This window comes from Musca autumnalis, unplaced genomic scaffold, assembly GCF_047663935.1.
Source record: "Musca autumnalis isolate F117 unplaced genomic scaffold, ASM4766393v1 scaffold_2, whole genome shotgun sequence".
Taxonomy (NCBI): domain Eukaryota; kingdom Metazoa; phylum Arthropoda; class Insecta; order Diptera; family Muscidae; genus Musca; species Musca autumnalis.
In genome coordinates, this window is record NW_027411755.1 from 240,318,075 (window position 1) to 240,337,668 (window position 19,594).

Below are 19,594 nucleotides of genomic sequence, written 5' to 3' on the forward strand. Positions count from 1 at the left end.
AATTACATGCAGAAGCCTTCGAATTAACTTGTAATAAGGTATGGTACAATCCTCGAGCATCCATTGAATCAGCAATGTAAAAGTATTCGACATTTATAGCGCTTCAAGTGACCCTCATATCATCTGCAAACATAATCAATTTTCCATGCAACTTCAAATTTGAAATATCATTTACATATAGTGTAAACAGTAATGGACCCAGCACACTGCCTTGAGGCACTCCATACTGAACATTTTCCATTTTACTGCAACATTTATCAATCTAAACAAATTACTTTCTGTTATGAAGATAGCTCTCTATGAGTTTATGAGCATATCCAGAAATTCCATAATACGGAAGCTTATTTAGTAATATTTTATGGTCTACCAAGTCGAACGCTTTCGACAAATCGTAAAAGACTCCTGCAACATCCCCATATCCTTTATCCAAATAACCACATATTGTGTTTACTACATTGACTACTGCTCCTTGCGCTCCTCTGCCTTTTTTAAAGTCAAATTGTAAATTATATAACAAATTATGTTCTTCCAGGAACTTACTTAACTGTTTGTGCAAAATCTTTTCTAAGATTTTGTCAAATGTCGATAGTAATGCTATGGGTCTAAAACTCTGCATATCACATGCCATCTTCAACTTCGGGATTGATATGATTTTTGAAATCTTTAACTTCTCTGGATAAATTGACGAATCAATAATGCGGTTAAATACTTTTTCCAGGTTTGGTACAAAAACATCCTCACACACCTTTAACATCTTCACACTAACATCATCATATCCGGGACTCTTAATAATTTGTAGTGTTGAGATTATCTCCCTAATGTCATCACAATTTATTCTAGTAAACGTAAATACATGTGGAACAGAAGCCAATGTATTGAACATGTTGAAGTTATCTAAGGGAAAATGCTATAGTTGTTCCTTTAAACATTTGGGTATATTTACAGAGAAATCATTTAAAGTATCACACATCTGGCTATCTGTTAAATATTCGCCATTGGCATTCTTTAATTGTATTTTTGAAGACGTCATTTTGCCCAAATGTTCATTTAGAAACTTCCAACATTTTTTCGGATTTTGTTGCAAATTTTCCAAATTAGTCCGATAAAAGAAATTCATACAGATTCTGGATGCATTTTTTATTACTTTACTTAAATTTTTTATTGTGGTGTCAAAACTGGGATTTGTACCTTTCTTTCTTCTCTTGATATTAACTTTTTCTTAAACTGTATAAGAGGCAACAAACGTTCATTTAACCAAGGTGTAATTGCATATCTTGTGCTCACTATTTCTTTCCTGTCTGTGGTAGATGTATTAACGCAGTCAGTAAATGTGTTTATCAGTAGCGTCATGTCTTCATTGGCATTGCCAAAAAACTTTAAATTTTCTATGACATTTTCTGCTAACAAGTCATAATTGCAATGACGTTGGGATCTCTGAATATATTCATGATTTACAAAGTCACAAATTAGTTTACATGATATTATATTGTGATCAGTTAATATACATTCGATGGAGTCTATTATGATCGTATTTTGTATATTACTGAAAATATTGTCGATCGACTTTCCATTAGCATTTCGAGTTACTAGGGAATGACGGCTTTCATAGCAAAACTGATGTAGTATATTGGAAAGGTCACATGATGAAGAATTATCCAAGATTTAAACTTTACAATATCGATGGCGAAGCTGTCACTTTTTACACATTTTGTAAATTCTCCAAAATAATATTTTAAAAACAAAATTTTAAATGTATTTTTAATTTATGTATCAAAACTTATAGTCAAGATATGCTAATATTTGTACCAAAAATAATATTTGAAAAAAACTTTAACGGTGTTGGTATGATAATATTTTGAACAAAAACGTGGCGAAGGCGCCCCATGTTACCATATACATAGTTGCTGGAAAGCTCGAACCGAATGTCGTAATATTTCTTCGAATATTAGATGAAATTCGAAGGTGGTGCTTATAGGTCCACTCCTTCCGGAAAATATTCGCAAAAATGATACGTGCAATATCTCATAAACGCAGCAACAGGTTTGGTCCAAACTTTGGATCTCTAAATATTTTGTCCAAACATAGTTTATGTTCAAATGTGGGCCTCCCTATCGGTCAAATGCTTGGGGTGCCACCCAAACAAATTTTTTAGCTTCAATCCAAGCCACATTTTTGTCAGTTCATAGCCCAAAATTTTGAAACCCCCCTAAATACATTTTTTTGGGAAGAACGTATTTTAATCCACACAACCTGAGGGTATATTTCTGTCGGCAAAGCCGACTGATACTTTTTTACTTGTTTATTTTATAGGTCGCTGTTTCATATCCGGGTCGAAGCACCATTTATATCACAGACCTAACAATAGAATCGGATTCCACTCCCTTCGGAGAAGATCTTAAAAAAAAATATTTTTTTGTTTTTTTTCAGTTATTCCTTAAAAATTTTGATTAAAATGTTTTTTTAAGATATTTTCTTAAAAAACAATATTAAAAACATTTTTCTTAAAAACACACACTTATGTATGTATATACAACTACACCCATTAAAACTTACATTTGAATAATAATTCCCTAGAAAAAATAATATTTTTATGCATAAAATTATTTCGAAATAAAAAAAAACGCATATTATGTGAAACAAAGAAATAAAGCAGAGGAGACAAGAAGTTAACAATGAAGGAAGGCAACCAACGAACGAACAACAACAAAAGATATAAAAGCATTAATTTAGTCATTATCTGCTTAAAGATAAAAATGATTTACCATACTTGCATCAAAAAATTATGTACACATACAGTTACCACCATACATATATGTACATAGTATATAAATAAGAGCTCAAGTACGCACACAAAGGCGGAGATACCACCACAGATATTATGTTAATGATTTTAAGCCATCTTGAATTTGTATAAATCTCCCCCTTCTTTAACATTATCATCATCTCTTTGCCTTTTGCAGCACATTTAATGTGCTAACTTTTTTCTCAGGGGGTCTTTGAAAGTCCATGAAATAAGCAGGGGGGGAGGGGATGGGGGGGTAACTACTTTGGAGTGGTATGTTTTCAAAGAAGTCTGACAGAGATACAAAATAATAACGTTGACTTTGTCTAAATAAGATAATCGCCGTTACTGATGAGAATGGATGGATGCCTTGTTACTGCTGCTGAGGATATGTATCGTCTATATGTATCTACAAGTCTCTGCCGGGAAGTGTGAAAAACTGTGGCAGCCAGCTGCATCGGCTTACTCTCTTAAAAGCAAAAACAGTAGCTTCTGCTATGTACTGGAGATGCATAACTTTACATGGAACTGAGATAATGAGAATGTCCAGTAGTTTTATTTTTTTGTTTGTCACCCAAGGGCAAGTTGTCAGATGTGTGGTAGAAATTTGGTAGATGTCTGTTTGGAGAGCATGAGACTCTTTTAAGCCATAAAACTATTAAAAATATAACGCCTACCCATTACAAATATTGTAATTCCACACTGCAAATCCCTACCACATAGCTTTACACAAACAAAGCAACAACAACAAAAACATACCAAGAAGCCATGAATGGCGATTATTCATGGAGAGTAACTGAGGCCCTGGGATGCGCAATTATCATGTCCACAATAAACACAAGACAACAACAACAAGGCTTTGCATTCCTTTAATGAGCAGCAACATACCACCCATGACAATTTTGTGACATCTTTTTTTTGCTACTTTTCCTAATAAAGCCCTCAATTCATGGTGAATGAATGGCAAAATAACAACAAAACAATTAGGGAGACAACAACCTCATCAACCAATCACAAAACACCCCACACACAACAGACACCAATACAACTCTCCGTTATTTACTTTCGGGCTCTCAGCACAACCTAATGAGAGTGCCTACTCTTGGTATTTCTTACGGTATTTTCAATGGCAACACGAGAGAGATGGAATATAAAGAGAGAATAAATGGAATTATGTCTTGGAAAAGGGTGTGAGAGAGAGGGAGTGAGAGCCATTCATTGAACCGATGTTTGAGGGAATTTCAACATGGCAAAGAAAAAAAATGAAGTGAAAACAACAATGTAAAGAGGAAAAGGCGTGGCCACGGTGTATGCGTGTGACCGACCGACCAACTGAGAGCAGCAGGGGATTAATGAATGCTTCCTTTGACTGCTTTGTTCAGCATTTTGGATGAGGGTAAGTTGGAAAATCGGGTTTTGCAAGTTGTTAAGTTGTTTATTAGCGTGTCAACTGACAGTACAGCATATCATTTTCGGATTTCTAACAAGCAACAAGAGACCGACCGTTGTCAAACGAACAAGAAGAAGCATTAGTAGATTTTTATCTCTCATCAAAGTGACAAATTAAAATATTTTAATAACTTAATAAAGTGTGGAGAAAATTAAGAGAAGCAAAAAAATAAATTATTAAGGCATTAAAGAGGATTAGAGATAATCAAAGAAAATAAATTAAAAAAGTAACAAAAACAACAAGTGCTAAAAATTAACAAATTTATAAAATTTAAATAAAAAAGGAACCCCCAAAAAAATCTTTAAAAATTATTTAAAAAATAAAATAGTAACAAAAAAATCTATTCAAAATTCTGTCCTCATTGTGGCCCGCTCCAGACCAACTTGTTGGTAAATTGGAGCCTAAATTAAACGATCCCAGCAACGGTGCTTCCACCAAATTCAAAATTACCTTGGTACGGAACCACACAAGTGGTGGTGATAGCCACGAACGGGCAACCCCCTCAACAACACCACCGCCTTCGCCGCACAGTAATCTTTACAATATGGTTGAAACCCAATCGTCACCCACAGGATTAACAATTAAAAGGTGTCCATCCTCCAGTCCCCTGGCCGAACAACAACAAATGGCTCCCCACATTATTGCGACGACACAACAACAGCAATTGCATTTACAGCAGCAACATCAACTGCAATTGCAACAATTACAACAGCAACAAAGCGCAAATCGTAACAGCAGATCACCCAACACCGGCGGTAATAACACCAACAACACCACCAACGCCACCACACCCAATGCTGCCTACTTGACCACTGCCATGTTACTGAATTCCCAACAATGTGGTTATTTGGGCCAGAGATTACAATCGGTCTTCCAGCAGCAGCAACATCACATTTCACAATCTCAAACCCCCTCCTCGGATGATGGTTCCCAGTCCGGCAACACTGTCATCCTGGATGATGATCATCCTCAACGCCTAACTCGTGATAATGCAACAGCGGCGGCGGTACAAACTGCTGCCGCAGCCAGCATATTTAGCATTGACAGCATATTGGGCTCAAGATCCATAAATCCACAATCCGCAACTAATCCAACAAATAACAATAATTTAAATCTTAATCACAACAACAACAATCATATCATTAAACGTTCCACCGAATCACCCACCTCACCCAGTTCGAATTCCAGCTCAGCAGCCAGTAGTCCTTTAAGGCCACAACGTGTACCCGCCATGCTACAACATCCTGGCCTACATTTGGGCCATTTGGCTGCAGCAGCGGCAACGGGTTTTGCTGCTGCCTCACCTTCGGATTTTTTGGGTAAGTTGCCGGTAATGTGATATTTTTTTTTATTTGGTTCGCCGGTCCTTTTTCTTGATGAAAGTTTTGCTAAGAAGATTAAACAATTAAAGAGGGAAATTTGTTTGGGGGTTTCATGGGGAAAGTGAAACAATTAAAGAGGGAATTTTGTTTGAGGGATTTCATGACACTTGAAGGTCATCCATCAATCACTCAAAGAGTAATTTTTGCAAAAAAATATTGACAGAGGTAAAGAATATTTCAATGACATGTAAAGGAAATTAAAATTGACATCTTTATTCAATTAAAGTTTCAAGGTTAGGTTATGTTTGAAGGAGCAAGGGATTCCAGCCTTACACCGGTTTTTAAACTTAACCTAACTTTGAAACCTTAAATGAAAAAGGCGTAAATTTCAACATTATCGATTTTAAAGAACTATGTTTCTATAAACAAAAGAAAAATGTTCATCCTTTGTGGCAAACTATATTATGAAAGAATGATAAGGTCTCCCTACACTACCAATGGCTAACTAGGACCAAATGAAGTCGAGGGATTTTACATGATTCTCGCCTTGACGGCTCTACCATGCGTCGGCCAGTGCCCCTTTGCCATTACCCAGAGTACTGTTAGTGGTAGCTCTCCTCCAAGTCTTTTCCGAAGATACCAATTCGAAGATCCACAAATATGGTTTCACTTCCCTCTTGGTGGGGGGTTGAGTACTACCTTACACATCCGCTGCCCTATGGGTCACAGCACACGGTTGAGAATGCAACTAAACACGGAGACGAAGCTCTCCAAACCACAACCACCGCGATGCTACCAATAGGTACCTCTCCATAGTCAGGCTAGATATATGGGCAGTAGGACAAAGTACAAGATTCTCTGATACGACAGAAAGCTTCCCATTGATATGGATTTCCATGTTGCTGGTAATCCTAAGGGTATTATTAACCACCACCAGATTATAAGATGTTCTGGTCCTTTCTTTCATTCATACACAAAATATTGTTGCGTACCGCCTATTTCGGCGCTAAGGTGGGGTTCCAACTACGCTTAATCGAGACAAACAAGTTCAGGGGGTTCTTATCTCTTTCATCGTTAACCCTAGGGGTCGAACAATTAAAAAGGAAATATGCACTCAAATAAACACAAAATAAAACGTTACAACACGACATACAACCATGACAAGGGAACTTGAGGTCCTGCTCCCACACTTTGCCCGCCCAAAAACGTAAATACTCAAAGGTCCCCAATTACCACTCACATTTACCTCGCCGATACCCCCAATTCACTCTCTCACTGCAATACTGAAAATTGTCTAATTGAAAAATTTGTGAAAATAGGGGGTTTTAAATACCGCCGATGCTTTGAAGAAACGATTGACATTTTAAATCTTTGACCATAACTTTTTCCCTGGTCTCCTCCATACCAATTCTATCAACCCCATCCATCACTGGATATTCGCAGTTTTGTGGTTTTTGGTGATTTGTGTTAAGCGCTAGGTTTTGGTTTAGGCGCAGAATGCAGATCTTATCCAGGGGCAGTATGAAAAAGAAGCGAAGATAAATATGGATAAATAATAAAAAATGGATCAGCCAAGCTTCCTGAAAGGAGAACTCTGCAATCACTTCTTTTAAAATTTTTTATAATCAATCGGGTTTTCTTAACTGGTATTGCGCTGGCTTCTGGCACTTCTAATATAAAATACTTCTTACGGCTTACAGCTTTTGTAAATTCGACAAAGGTAATGTGCAGTGTTGTATTGAACTCTACAGAATACGAATAGTGTTGATATGATCTATGGAGCTTCTATGTGGCATGAGAGTGCTGGAGAGATATGTTTGTGCAAAGGATGCATTTCGACCTAGGATAATTTTATTAAAAGGTTTCACCACCGTCGGTGTTCTTAGTACTCCGTGCCAGTTAGGCTTAGATTATAAGCAGCAGGATTTCTTGGTTCAAGTCAATATGAAAACACATCCAACGTTTGAATAAATTTTTGAATCAAAAGAATAATGAAAAATTCCAACTTGGCGGCATTTTGTCTTTTATTCTTCTACCAGAATCGACAGTTTCATTTCTGTTTAAAGAATAAAAGGCAAAGGGCAACCCTGTTCGAATTTGCTTAGGCAGTTCTTTATCCTTTGATTAGAAATGAGTTAAGAAAGCTAAGTATCTCTGTTTTTTGGTTCGTTTTCATCATTTGAAAGCACATTGCCACTTTCCGGAGTCCCCTCTATCTCAAAGAAAGAAAATAAGAAAATCAATGACTTGTATCTTTGTCACTTTCCATTGAAATTGTATGATGGAAGTTTATTCTAATGAAAGAAACGTAGCGTTTATTTCAGATCTCTAAATGGACTAGCTGATTCCTTTAATACATTTGTTTGCATTTCAACATGGTTCAGGCTATTTTTCAACCGATATTGCTTCTATAGGTCCTCGGAAAACTTTTAGAGCCTTGGTAAAACTGAAAGATGAGGACAAAGGTCTCGTTTTCAATTAAAACTCGTTACTGGTTACAGGTGAAGGTCTTTCCACGAATCTTCTGTACAAAAGAAGTTAGTTGAAATCATTTAGGGCCTTCGATAGAATGAAAGCTAAGGTTATATTTTTAATTAAAAATAGTTAGGGAACTTTTCTATATATTTAAAGGTCTTTACTGAAATATTCTGTTCAAAAGAAAGCTTCATCAAAGGAAAATTGGAAAAATCGAAAATTGAGTTTTTGTATGAAATTTTATTCCTTAATAGCGAGACGAAGTTCGCCGGGTCCGCTAGTATAATATATTTAATTTTTTAGAATACAATGAACGTGCAGAACAGAACTCAAATGATGCCTTCACTTAGTCCGTTCTTGAGCCTTCAATGAAGACAAAGGCCTCCGCTAATGTTTCCTAAAAAAACTTAATGTTTTTGCAGAGGTATAATGGGAAATATCAGATCTTCCATAGAATAAAATGCCTTTCCTGATGTCTTCTACATGGTCTTCCCTAAGACTGGCGCTAAACTCTTATTTCAATTTAAAGGCCTTTGTTGAGGTATTTTTGTGGGTTCTGCGCAACGTTTCTTTGACTTGGTTCAAGCTTTTTCAAGAGTATTTTTTATTCAATTCTAGTTACAGATGAGAAGTTTCTAATTAGGTTTTTATTTTGTGAAATATTTTACTTAAATATAACTTAAATATTTTACATTAGTTTTCAATAAATAAGCAATCAAAAATATAAATCACAGTTAAACTTGAGTTAAATCACAGAACCATTTCTAAATAATTGCAATGGAATACTGAAGTTTAGTATTATATATATCGTCGTTTGTATTAATTGATCTGCCGTTTTATCCTTCTAATCATGCATATTAATTAATTTATAAGAATTTGAATTTGTTTTTGAAAACAAAATTCTAGTGAAGTCCCACACCCAACCAATATACTACGATCGTTTCGCTGGTGGTTATTCAGCTCATCAGGCATATAAGATGGCGAGAAGACTTCTAACTAATGAACTTCGCCTATAAAAATAAATTGTAATTCAAGAGTATATTCGTTATTTTACTTCGTTAGCTAGCGGCTTCACAAAACATTTTTCTTTTGTTCCTTTCAGTGAATCATTCAATTGAACTAATGTATGTGAACTAGAGTTGTATAGTTCATGAACGAACTAGTTCTATTGAACGATTCATTGAAAAGAGCGTATGAACTAGATCAATCGATATAGTTCGTTATAGTCAATAGCTTACTGGCCGCCGACCGAAAGACCCACGAAGAACGATCAACGAACGATTCACAATCTAGTTCAGAATGTCATTCACATATGAATAAAATGGAGCCTTCTGTGCTAAGTGATGCCTTCGTAATGTAATGAGCAAGGCGAATTTAACAAGGTGATCCAATAGTTGAAGTTAGGTTGTAGTCTTCATTTGCTGTCAAATTTTTTTTGCGCGAAATATCCACAAAAGTTAGAAGAAAACGTTAAAATATTATTCGCGAAGCTTAAACAAAGATGTTGTACACAGATATTTTTTATAGAAGCGAAATATTTATTATTTATTTTTGATTAAAAATATGTTTTGACAGCAAATGAAGACATAGGTTGCTATTATTGTATCACCTTCTTTCTTACACCATGGTAATGAGGTTTGTTTATGTTTTGGATCAATGGGAAGTGTAATTTCTACATAAAGAACATTTTTGACATAACATATCCTAATACATCGAATCCATTACCTAATCAATGTGCCTTGTTTTGGGCTTTTTTCGCAGTAATTTCTACACACACACAACATAAGATTTTTTTGCCAGTCGCTTAAATTTTTTTCGAAGAACTTTTTTCTAAACTTAATGCAAACTCAATATTTCTTTATGAATGGAATAAGAATATCTAAATGTAATGTTTTCGTAGTTTAATTATACTATTCCAATTTTTTCCTATTGGTGAATGTATGTGTTTTCATCAAACGAACGATTAAGAGCTTCTGATCCGATTGATTGGACTGGATAGTGAACTATGAACTAGGTTGCTGAACTCTCAGTTAAAAGAGCTAAGCTATTGAACTAGATCTTTCAAATGAACTAGATTGTACGACTCTACTGTGAACTTCTTTTAATACCTTAGTTCTTCAGCTAGCCAAGTCAGGTAGTTTATTCGTATAATCTCTTAGTTCTTAATCATCTAATTCAATTTAGTTCATGTCTTACTTTAGCTCCATTGTTTAATGTTTCCAATTAGAGTAGCCGTTCATTTGATCTTTCTAGTTGCTATATTATGTCAACAATGTTTTTAGTGACTCTTGCAGGCAAAACAAACATAATTTCTCGTACATGCATTGGCTATTTAAATTGAATTTAAACTAAAACAAAAAATTTATATTAGCAGGATATGTATTCTTTTAGTTAATTTGCTAGCGGCTTAATAAAAATATGTATATTCCGTTCCGTTCAGAGAATCATCGTTCAATTAAACTAATTCAGGTTTGATCTTCCTAACTACTGAGGGCAAGTAGTTTATAGGTATACTCTCTTAGTTTATAGTTTATTTGGTAAAATCATAATGTATTTTAGCTCCATGTTTTAGAGTTTCTTCATAGAAACAGTTGATCGTCTGAACCCTATAAGTGTTAAGTTATGTCCACAATGAATTTTTCCAGCCAAACTTTCACCATATCTAGGCAATTACTGGTTAATTTTAATTAATTTTAAAATAATTTTTTTCGACCGGATATAGTTCTTTTAGTTCATTTGGTGGCGGTTTTACTAATTTGCCTACTTTTGTTCCTTTTAGTGAATCATTCAAATTTGCCACCGCATCTAGACATAAGCTGTGTCTGGTTACCCTAAAATTTGTAACAATTTGTACCAATTGTTGCTGGAAGTCGTCTGTTAACACAAAAAACCAGCAAAAGAGAGCGATTCGAGAGAGACATTTTGACAGTTCTTTCACTGAGAGCTTGCAAATTCTTGCTGGACAAATTTCTTCTAGCAAGCACTTGCAAGCTCTTCTTCTTCCTGAAAACAATCAATCAGCCGTTTTTAGTTCTTTGTTGATTTATGTTTGTGAACATTAAACACAATTTTATTGTGGAAATAACATGGTCTAATTGTATTGTTTTATGGAGAACAAATTTGTAAAGTGGAAAAATACTTTTTTGTTTCATTTTCTTTTTTATTTTTAATAAAATACAACGTGTTTGCTTCCTTTGTTGGCGGACAAATTGTTCTGTTTTGGCAAGTCAGCTGATTGCTTGCTGGTTTTTGCTGGGAAGGTCTGTTTACTTTTTACAATTTTCTAGCAAAAGAGAATAAAAACCCCTTACTCTCTGAGAAAGTTCTTGCTGGACAATTCTTGCTGGGAAAGTAACCAGACAGACTTATATTAGAAATGTTCTGACGTTTTTCTCCTTACCAATGATGAATCTTAAGAATTCCCCATTCTCCCTACATTTTTTTTTTAAATATTGAAATATAAAACGGCTTATATTATTTGATGGCATAACTTTAGAATAATTCTAAATACTGAAGCGATTAGCAAATGTTTTGTTACAAGACATCCAAAGCAATAAAGCGGAAAAGATGATTTTGCTTAGAGAGTGAAAAAAAGCACTTTACATAGTGGAAATGTTCCACTTCACCTCTTCCCGTTAACGTGAATTACCGCTAATAAAAAACACAAAACACCTGAGGTATTAAAATGTGCCCTGATGCGACTCTACTGCTGACTTGGCTACTGGAGCTTTTTTATTAGATGGAAGAAAAAAATAAAAAGCATTTTCTGCTTAAGCATATTTAGCTGTTTAGAAATATATTTTCCATATTACCCCCCTGAAGTCAATTTCGTTGTTTTTTTCTTTTGCTTTAGCCTGTGATTTTTCCACAGCATCAAATCCTTGACATTTCTGTCTGGGTGGTAATTTTAAACCATAATGTGTTGAAAATGTGAGTGAGGTTATGTTTTGTGAGGGGGTGATGAGTGGATTTTGCATTTCTTTGGTTATGCCCTCAGCAGGGTTGCTGATTAAATAGCATAAAAAGCTTCGGTTTTAAGCATAATGCTGGTTAATTCAACCATGAAAGATGAAAATATTGTTGTATGGAATTGAAATCAACAACGACTCGCCACAGGCTTGCATTTTTGTGTGTTTGTATTCTAATCTTCCCAAGGTATTTGTGGTGTTTTAAAGAGCGACTACTAACAATAAATATTAGGTCATGGCGGTTAGTTTAGGTATAAAGAGGTGTTATTGGGAGTAGCAAGGAAATGCTTAATGGAGAAAGAAGGTGAGAGTAAAATTTTTACAGCAGTTGTCACAAAGGAATCGAAATTAATGGAAATAGTATGTTAAATCTTCATGAAGTTAGCTGTAAAGAAAGAAAATAGAATTAGAAAAATGAAATAATAAAATGAATTCAGTTGTTGTAAACTTACCCGCCAACTATAAAGCCGTAAACACATCCAACGTTTTAGTAAAGTTGGGCGCCATTTCTGATAAAAAGAATAATGAAAAATTCGATCTATGTTGACCTTGCTCTTTTATTATTTTATCAGAAATGACGTCCAATTTTACAGAAACGTTGGATAGGTTTACGACTGACGTGCTGTCCCTTTCTTTGCGATCGGGAAAACCTTTGAGGACTGCAATTGTTAAAGCAGTTGTCACAGAGGCACTTAACGGAAATAGTATGTAAAATCATGGTGAAGTTAGCTGTAAAGAAAGAAAATAAAATTGGGAAAATGAAATAATATATAATAATAAAATGGAATCAGTTGTTGAAAACTTACCCGCCAACTATAAAGCCGTGAAGACAACCAAAGTTTCAGTAAAGTTGGGCGCCATTACTGATAAAAAGAATGAGGAACAATTCGATCTATGTTGACCTTGCTTTATTATTCTTTTATCAGAAATGACGTCCAATTTTACAGAAGCGTTGTATATGTTTACGACTTAAGTGTTGTTCCTTTCTTTGCGATCCGGAAAAACTTTGAGGACCGCAATCGTTAAAGCGGTTGTCACAGAGGCACTTAACGAAAATAGTATGTAAAATCATCATGAAGTTAGCTGTAAAGAAAGAAAATAGAATTAGGAAAATGAAATAATAAAATGGAACCACTTGTTGAAAACTTACCCGCCTAGTATACCGCCGTAAACACAATCAACATTTCAGTAAAGTTGGGCGCAATTTTTGATAAGAAGAATAAAGACAAATTCGATCTGTGTTGACCTTGTTTTTTATTCTTTTATCTGAAATGACGCCCAACTTTATGGAAAGGTTAGATGTGTTTACGACTTAAGTGTTGTTCCTCTCTTTAAGATCCGGAAAATCCTTGACGACTGAAATCTTTAAAACAGTTGTCACAGAGGCACTTAACGAAAATAGTATGTAAAATCATCATGAAGTTTGCTGTAAAGAAAGAAAAGAGAATTAGAAAAATGAAATAATAAAATGAATTCATTTGTTGAAAACTTACCCGCCAACTATAAAGCCGTGAACACAACCAAAGTTTCAGTAAAGTTGGCCGCCATTTCTGATAAAAACAATGAAGAAAAATTCGATCTATGTTGACCTTGCTCTTTTTTTATTTTATCAGAAATGAGCCTAACTTTAATGAAACGTTGTTGTTGTTGTTGTAACAGTGTTTGTTATTATGTTTGTATGTACGTTCTTCTGTCCAATCTGGCTCTGGTTCTATCTCCAGTTCCAGGAAAGTGGCTGCTTCGATGGGATGTAACCACAGATCCACTGGAGTTAGATGAGTAGGTTTGGCTGGGTAGTTGAAAAGGTGTTTTGTGTCATGCGGGCCCATGCCGCATACTGGGCAGATGTCTTGCACGGGACGATGGATTTCCGCCCAATAAGAATTTAGGCGACTGCAATATCCCGAGCGTAGTTGAGCCAAAACTACTCTGGTTGTCGTGGCAGCTGACGCTCCTCAGCTGCGATAGATGGGGGATGTACTCCGAGTACTTTATTCTCACTATAATTGTTTAGGGCCTTGGCAACTGCTTCCGTGTGAATGCTATTCAAACCTGCTTGATATGCTTGTTGATCTAGGGGTTCTCTCCTGTATCGTTGGACCTCTCCCTCTAGAGTATGGATATCCTTCCCGATCTGCCTGAATGTGTCGGGCCTACCCACAAGATGGTGATTAGGATTGCTCACACGGTAACATCCAAGCAGATACTGCAACGAAAGCATCTCATTGTGTTGCTTTACTGGAAGAATCTTTGCCTCCTCATGTAGATGGTCCACTGAAGATTTGAGGAGGCACCCTGTTGATGTTCTAAGGGCGGCATTCTGGCAAGTTTGAATCTTTTTCCAATTCGTATCACATAATCTCGAGGACCAGACTGGCGCCGCATAGCTTACCACAGACCGACCTATCGCGGTATATGTGGTCAACAAGGTTTCTTTATCTGCACCCCAAGTGCTGCAGGCTAGGGACTTGAGGACCTTGTTCCTACTTTTCAGTTTGTCGCAGATAGCTGTGGCGTGCGCGCACGACGTGAAAGTAGTGTCGAATGTGACCCCTAAGATTTTGGGCCAGTTTGTGGTCGGAATTCTGCTACTGTCGACCACGACATTCAATTACAACAGAGTAGCTGTTGATTTTGTTGCGGAAATTAATGAAACGTTGGATGTGTTTACGGCTTAAGTGTTTTTCTTCGATCCTTTCTCTGCCGTCGGGAAATTATTGATAACCTAAAAAAAATTCAGAATCATTTTTTACATTTAACTAAAGGTGAACAATTTTGTAATACAATTTTTTCTTTTCTCTTCCTCCTTCCCTCGTTACAGTTGCCTATCCTAACTTCTATCCTAATTATATGCATGCAGCTGCGGTGGCTCATGTGGCGGCAGCCCAAATGCAAGCCCATGTCACAGGACATGGTACAGCGGCAGGATTGGCAGCAGCGCACAATCATCATGCCGCTGCCCATCATCATCTGCATCATGCTGGACACCACCATGCCGGTCATCACCATCATCATATGGCTGCCCATTTGGGTCATGGACCACCACCAAAACGAAAGCGCCGTCATCGTACAATTTTCACTGAAGAACAATTGGAACAGTTGGAGGCGACTTTTGAAAAGACCCACTATCCTGATGTTGTGCTAAGGGAGCAATTGGCCTTAAAGGTGGATTTGAAAGAAGAAAGAGTTGAGGTAAGTTGAGAATTCAGATTTTTTTTTGGGATTTTAATTTTGATTACAAATTTTGAGGAGGGAAATTAAGTTGCTCGGGAAACCAAAAGAATGATTCCTCAAAAGAATGATTCCTCATGTGAGAACCAAAAAACGAACGAATTTCCGTTGTTTGTTTAGCCGGCGATTGTGAGGTTTCCTTAACAATCGAAAAAAAGTTTCCTAACTGCTGCTGAAACTAAAGATAATCATGTTGTGAATGTTAATTTGTTGTATTTAAGGATCTAAGGACCAAAGCAAATCTGGCAAACAAATACCATGATAGCTGAGATAATGGTTGTTGGTCTCTGGTCACAAGCTTCCACCAAAAGTGAGATATCATTTGTGGTTTCTTCTTTTTTTTATTGGCAATGTAAACAAATGACGACGTTCAACGTTGTTTTGTTTTAGGAAAAATAATACTTTATGCTTCAGTTGCCTGGGAATCCTGTGCCTTCTGGCTTACCACCCCTAATAGAGGCGAGCGTGATGATGATGCTTGATGCCACAAAAGCGTTACCCAAAAGTATTTAAATACACTTAGGACTCATTGAGGATAAAGAAAAAACGAAAACACAAGCGTATAAAATCCCTTAAAAGCATCAAGGGATGGGGAAAGAAGGCAGCACAGGATACCATGAATCCATTACGGAAATTCGTTTATTGTCAAGCAAAAAACAAACAACTTCGTTTGCCCACAATTGACAAATCAATTTGTTAACATTTATTGGTAATTAAATATCTCCCCAACCCTCCCTCAACACAACTCAAATCAACTCGATGCCGAGTTAAGTGTTGAATTTGTAAGGATTTATTGTCAAACAGATGTGTGGTGTTGATAACAACATTTCAACAAATTAATTGTCCTTTGGCATATGTTTCAGGACTACTATTTGCAAAGGGTTGTTGGTTGCGGCAACATTTCTAAGGTTTTAACAAACAAATGTACACACAATTAAATGTCTAATGTCACATTTATCGTAACTCATTTACACTTAGAAATCACCAGCCGCCACCTTCTCTTCATTACAGTTTGCCTTTGGCACACTTTGCCATGATTAATTCTGTGAGAGAAGGAAGGTGTGCTTGAGAGAGGGTGTTGATTATTTATTATTACACATTAGGTGGCACATACTTAAGATACTTTATATTTTTAGGCTTAAAGCAAAATACATTTACCAAGATTTGGCACAACAACAACTACCATGTTATGCCTCACTCTTCTAAGCCTAAGTAATTAGAGGCTTATTAGAGAGAAATATTTAAAAGGTAAATGTAGAGGAGGCTAAAATTTGTTTTGGTTTTGGACAAAAGGTGTTTAATTGTGTCCTTTTAATCTTGGCTCTGGGCTATTTTTGTGTGTCACGGTATGGGGGTGTTTGTAAAGCTTTAGTGTGGAGATTTTCTCTTTGATGTCTTGCTTGACACTTGTAAGATGTCAACATGTAAGGGAAAGGGAGACGGAAGTAAACTGTAACTAGAGGCCTTGAGGTAATCGTTGGTAATGGACTTCTTCTGGACGTTGTAATGGACTTCTTTCTTGTACTTCTTATAAGCAAATTGGGTTTCTTTCTCCATAACTATGGCTACCAGAACTACCAAGAAGCAACTAATTTTGTTGTAATTGTCTCCAAGTTTTTATAAATATAATTAAAAATTTATAAATTTTTAGCTTTCGGAAGAATTTGGACACTATTATGGCCGAAATGGTCGAGGAATCGATGTTGGTCGGATATTTTGGACGGTTATTGAATATTTTTAATATTGTTTGAAAAAAATTAAGTATTTACGTTTCGGACATTCATTCTTTTTTTATTGGCATTAAATCGCAATATTGGGTATTTTCGGCCAAAATTTTTTGGTCGAATTAAAATTTTGGTCGATTTTCAAAAACTTATTTTTACGAATATTTCCAAGAAAATATGTGGAGAGTTTTAATAACGTCAAACTTTTTGACGGATTTTTTTAATGAAAATGTTTTAAAAATTATTTTAATTATGCTTTACGGCAAATCAAATATTTTGTACGAGATATATTTTAAGTAGTTTCAAAAAAGTTGTTTCTTTGTGGAATTTAGCATTTGAAATTTAGTTAAATAATTTTTCGCATTTTTTAGCAACGTTTTTGGTCGAATTGAAAATTTGGTCGATTTTCAAAAACTTATTTTGCGAATGTTTTAAACGCATTTAGTGGAAATTTTTATTTGAAAGTTTTGTTTAGAGCGAAAAATGGGAGAGAACTATTGGAGGGCGTCATACCAAGTTTGTTAAAAGTATTTAAAATTAGTCTTTTTCTGATATTTTTCTATCTTCTTATTAAAATATATTTTGAGTACTTTCGACTAACTTTTTTGGACGAAGTGAAAATTTGGTCGAAATTAAAAAAAAAAAAACTTATTTTTAAGTTCATATCAACCAAACGTTATAGGGAGTTTTGTTGGTGTGTTTTAAAAAAATTCTATAATTTTTTTAAATTTAAATTATTATTATTATTTTTTTTTTTTTTGATAAATTTTAATATTACTTTTTTGGGAATTTCCAACCAATTTTTTTTAGAATTAAGCATTTGTTTTTTTTTTTTTTGGAAGTTTTGAATAAGTTTTTCTTTCTCTTTATCTTTTTTTGTCCAACTGAAAATTTAGCCACTTTTCAAAAAATATTTTAACGTATATTTTTAACAAATTAGTGGAGTTATTAATTATATTAAGCTTTTGTTTGAATTTTATGAATTTTTAAGATACGCTTTAGAATTTGGAAATTTTTTTGCAACAAATTGTAAAATTTGATGAATTTCGATATTTTCTAAAAAAATGTTTGATGATTCCAGTAATTTCAATTTTGGTCGGTTAGTTTTTGGATCACATTTATTAAATACATTTATATTAGGTAAACAATTGAAATAATACATTTATTTGTGAATTATAGTAGAAGGAGATTTTTTCTTAATTTTTTTTATTGAAACTTCAGTATAAAGTAATTTGGGTCACTTTCGACCAACATTTCTGATCGTTTTTCAAAAACGTATTTTTCAATCAAAAATACACTTTTAAATTATATAAATTATATTCTAATGACTTTGGACATTTTTGGCAAACAATTTTTGGCTATTCGCATAATTTATATTTTGAATATTTTTCAATATTTTTAAAATTTACAAAAAATTGTTTTAATTAATTTTCTGTTTGAATAACGCAGAATTTGGCTTCAAAGCGTTTTTCTAAAGATTTATTATTTTGATCAAAATTTTTGGTCGATTTTTAAAAATATCTTTAACTAAAATTTTTATTTTGGGCATTTATTTATACTTTTAAAATTGACGAAAATATCGAATAATTAATTTGCTGTTTGAATGAGGCAGAATTTGGCTTCACGGTTTTTTATTTATTATTACTAAAATTTTGGTCGATTTTAAACAATATTTCTACTACATTTTTAACAACATTTTGAGGTTATTTGAAATAGCTGAACGCCGTAGAATTAGGCTACAGTATTTTTTTTTTATTTCAATTTTAGTTAATTTCGACAAAAATATTTTGGTCGATTAAAAAAAAAAGAAATAAAAACATTTTTTAGCGTTCACGGTTTTTTATTTATTATTACTAATTTCGACCAAAATTGTTTGGCCGATTTTAAACAATATTTCTACAACAATATTTAACAACATTTTGAGGTTATTTGAAATAGCTGAACGTCTTAAAAATAGTTAATTTTAGTTAATTTCGATCAAAACTGTTGGTCGATTTAAAAAAACATTTTTAGCGTTTATCAAACAAAAGTTGCGCTGTATTTTTTAAAAATTAAATTTTCGTAAATTTTAATATTTAAAACAATTTTAAAATTAATTTTTGCTCTATTATGAATTTTGACATTTCCCAGCACAAACAAATTAAGGTTTGCAATAATTGAAATGTTTCTTCTAAAAGAGGACATTATACATTCTGATTTTCTATTTATTATTTGGCCTTTCTATAAGAGGACTTTTTGTTTTCTAGAAGAACTTTTGGCCTTCTATGCGAAGGATCTTCTTTCCTTACCTAAGCAAACTTCAAGACATTTAATAAATATACATTCTGATCTTCAATATGTACAGACATAAAGAAGTCATTTAGAACTACTTTGATTTGTTCAAAGAATTTCTCGAATTTGGTCGGAAATAGTGGTGTTTTTATAAAAAAATCTATTATTTTAAGTTTTCCCCATAATTGGTCGGAAATAGTTTTTTTTAATAAAAAACTGTTTATTTTAATTAAAAAAAATGTCCTTAAATTGTCACTTTGAATATTTTTGACCAAAAATTTTTGGTCGAATTAAAAAAAAATTTGGGCGAATTTCATAAAATTTAAATATTGAATCCATATTTATTAGTTTCTTTAATGTCAATAAAATAT

At 34.3% G+C, this 19,594-nt stretch overlaps 1 protein-coding gene across 1 annotated transcript in view; it reads left to right on the top strand.

Annotated features, from left to right (window-relative positions):
* The first annotated feature begins 4,586 nt into the window (after positions 1-4,586).
* The window catches only part of Gsc (goosecoid homeobox), a 46,109-nt gene continuing 31,101 nt past the window's right edge, over positions 4,587-19,594 (top strand). Inside the window, exons 1-2 of the mRNA XM_073971124.1 lie at positions 4,587-5,551; positions 14,819-15,189. Of these exons, the coding sequence (XP_073827225.1) occupies positions 4,777-5,551; positions 14,819-15,189 (1,146 nt within the window). The 5' untranslated portion in view covers positions 4,587-4,776. The remainder of the gene's footprint in view (positions 5,552-14,818; positions 15,190-19,594) is intronic.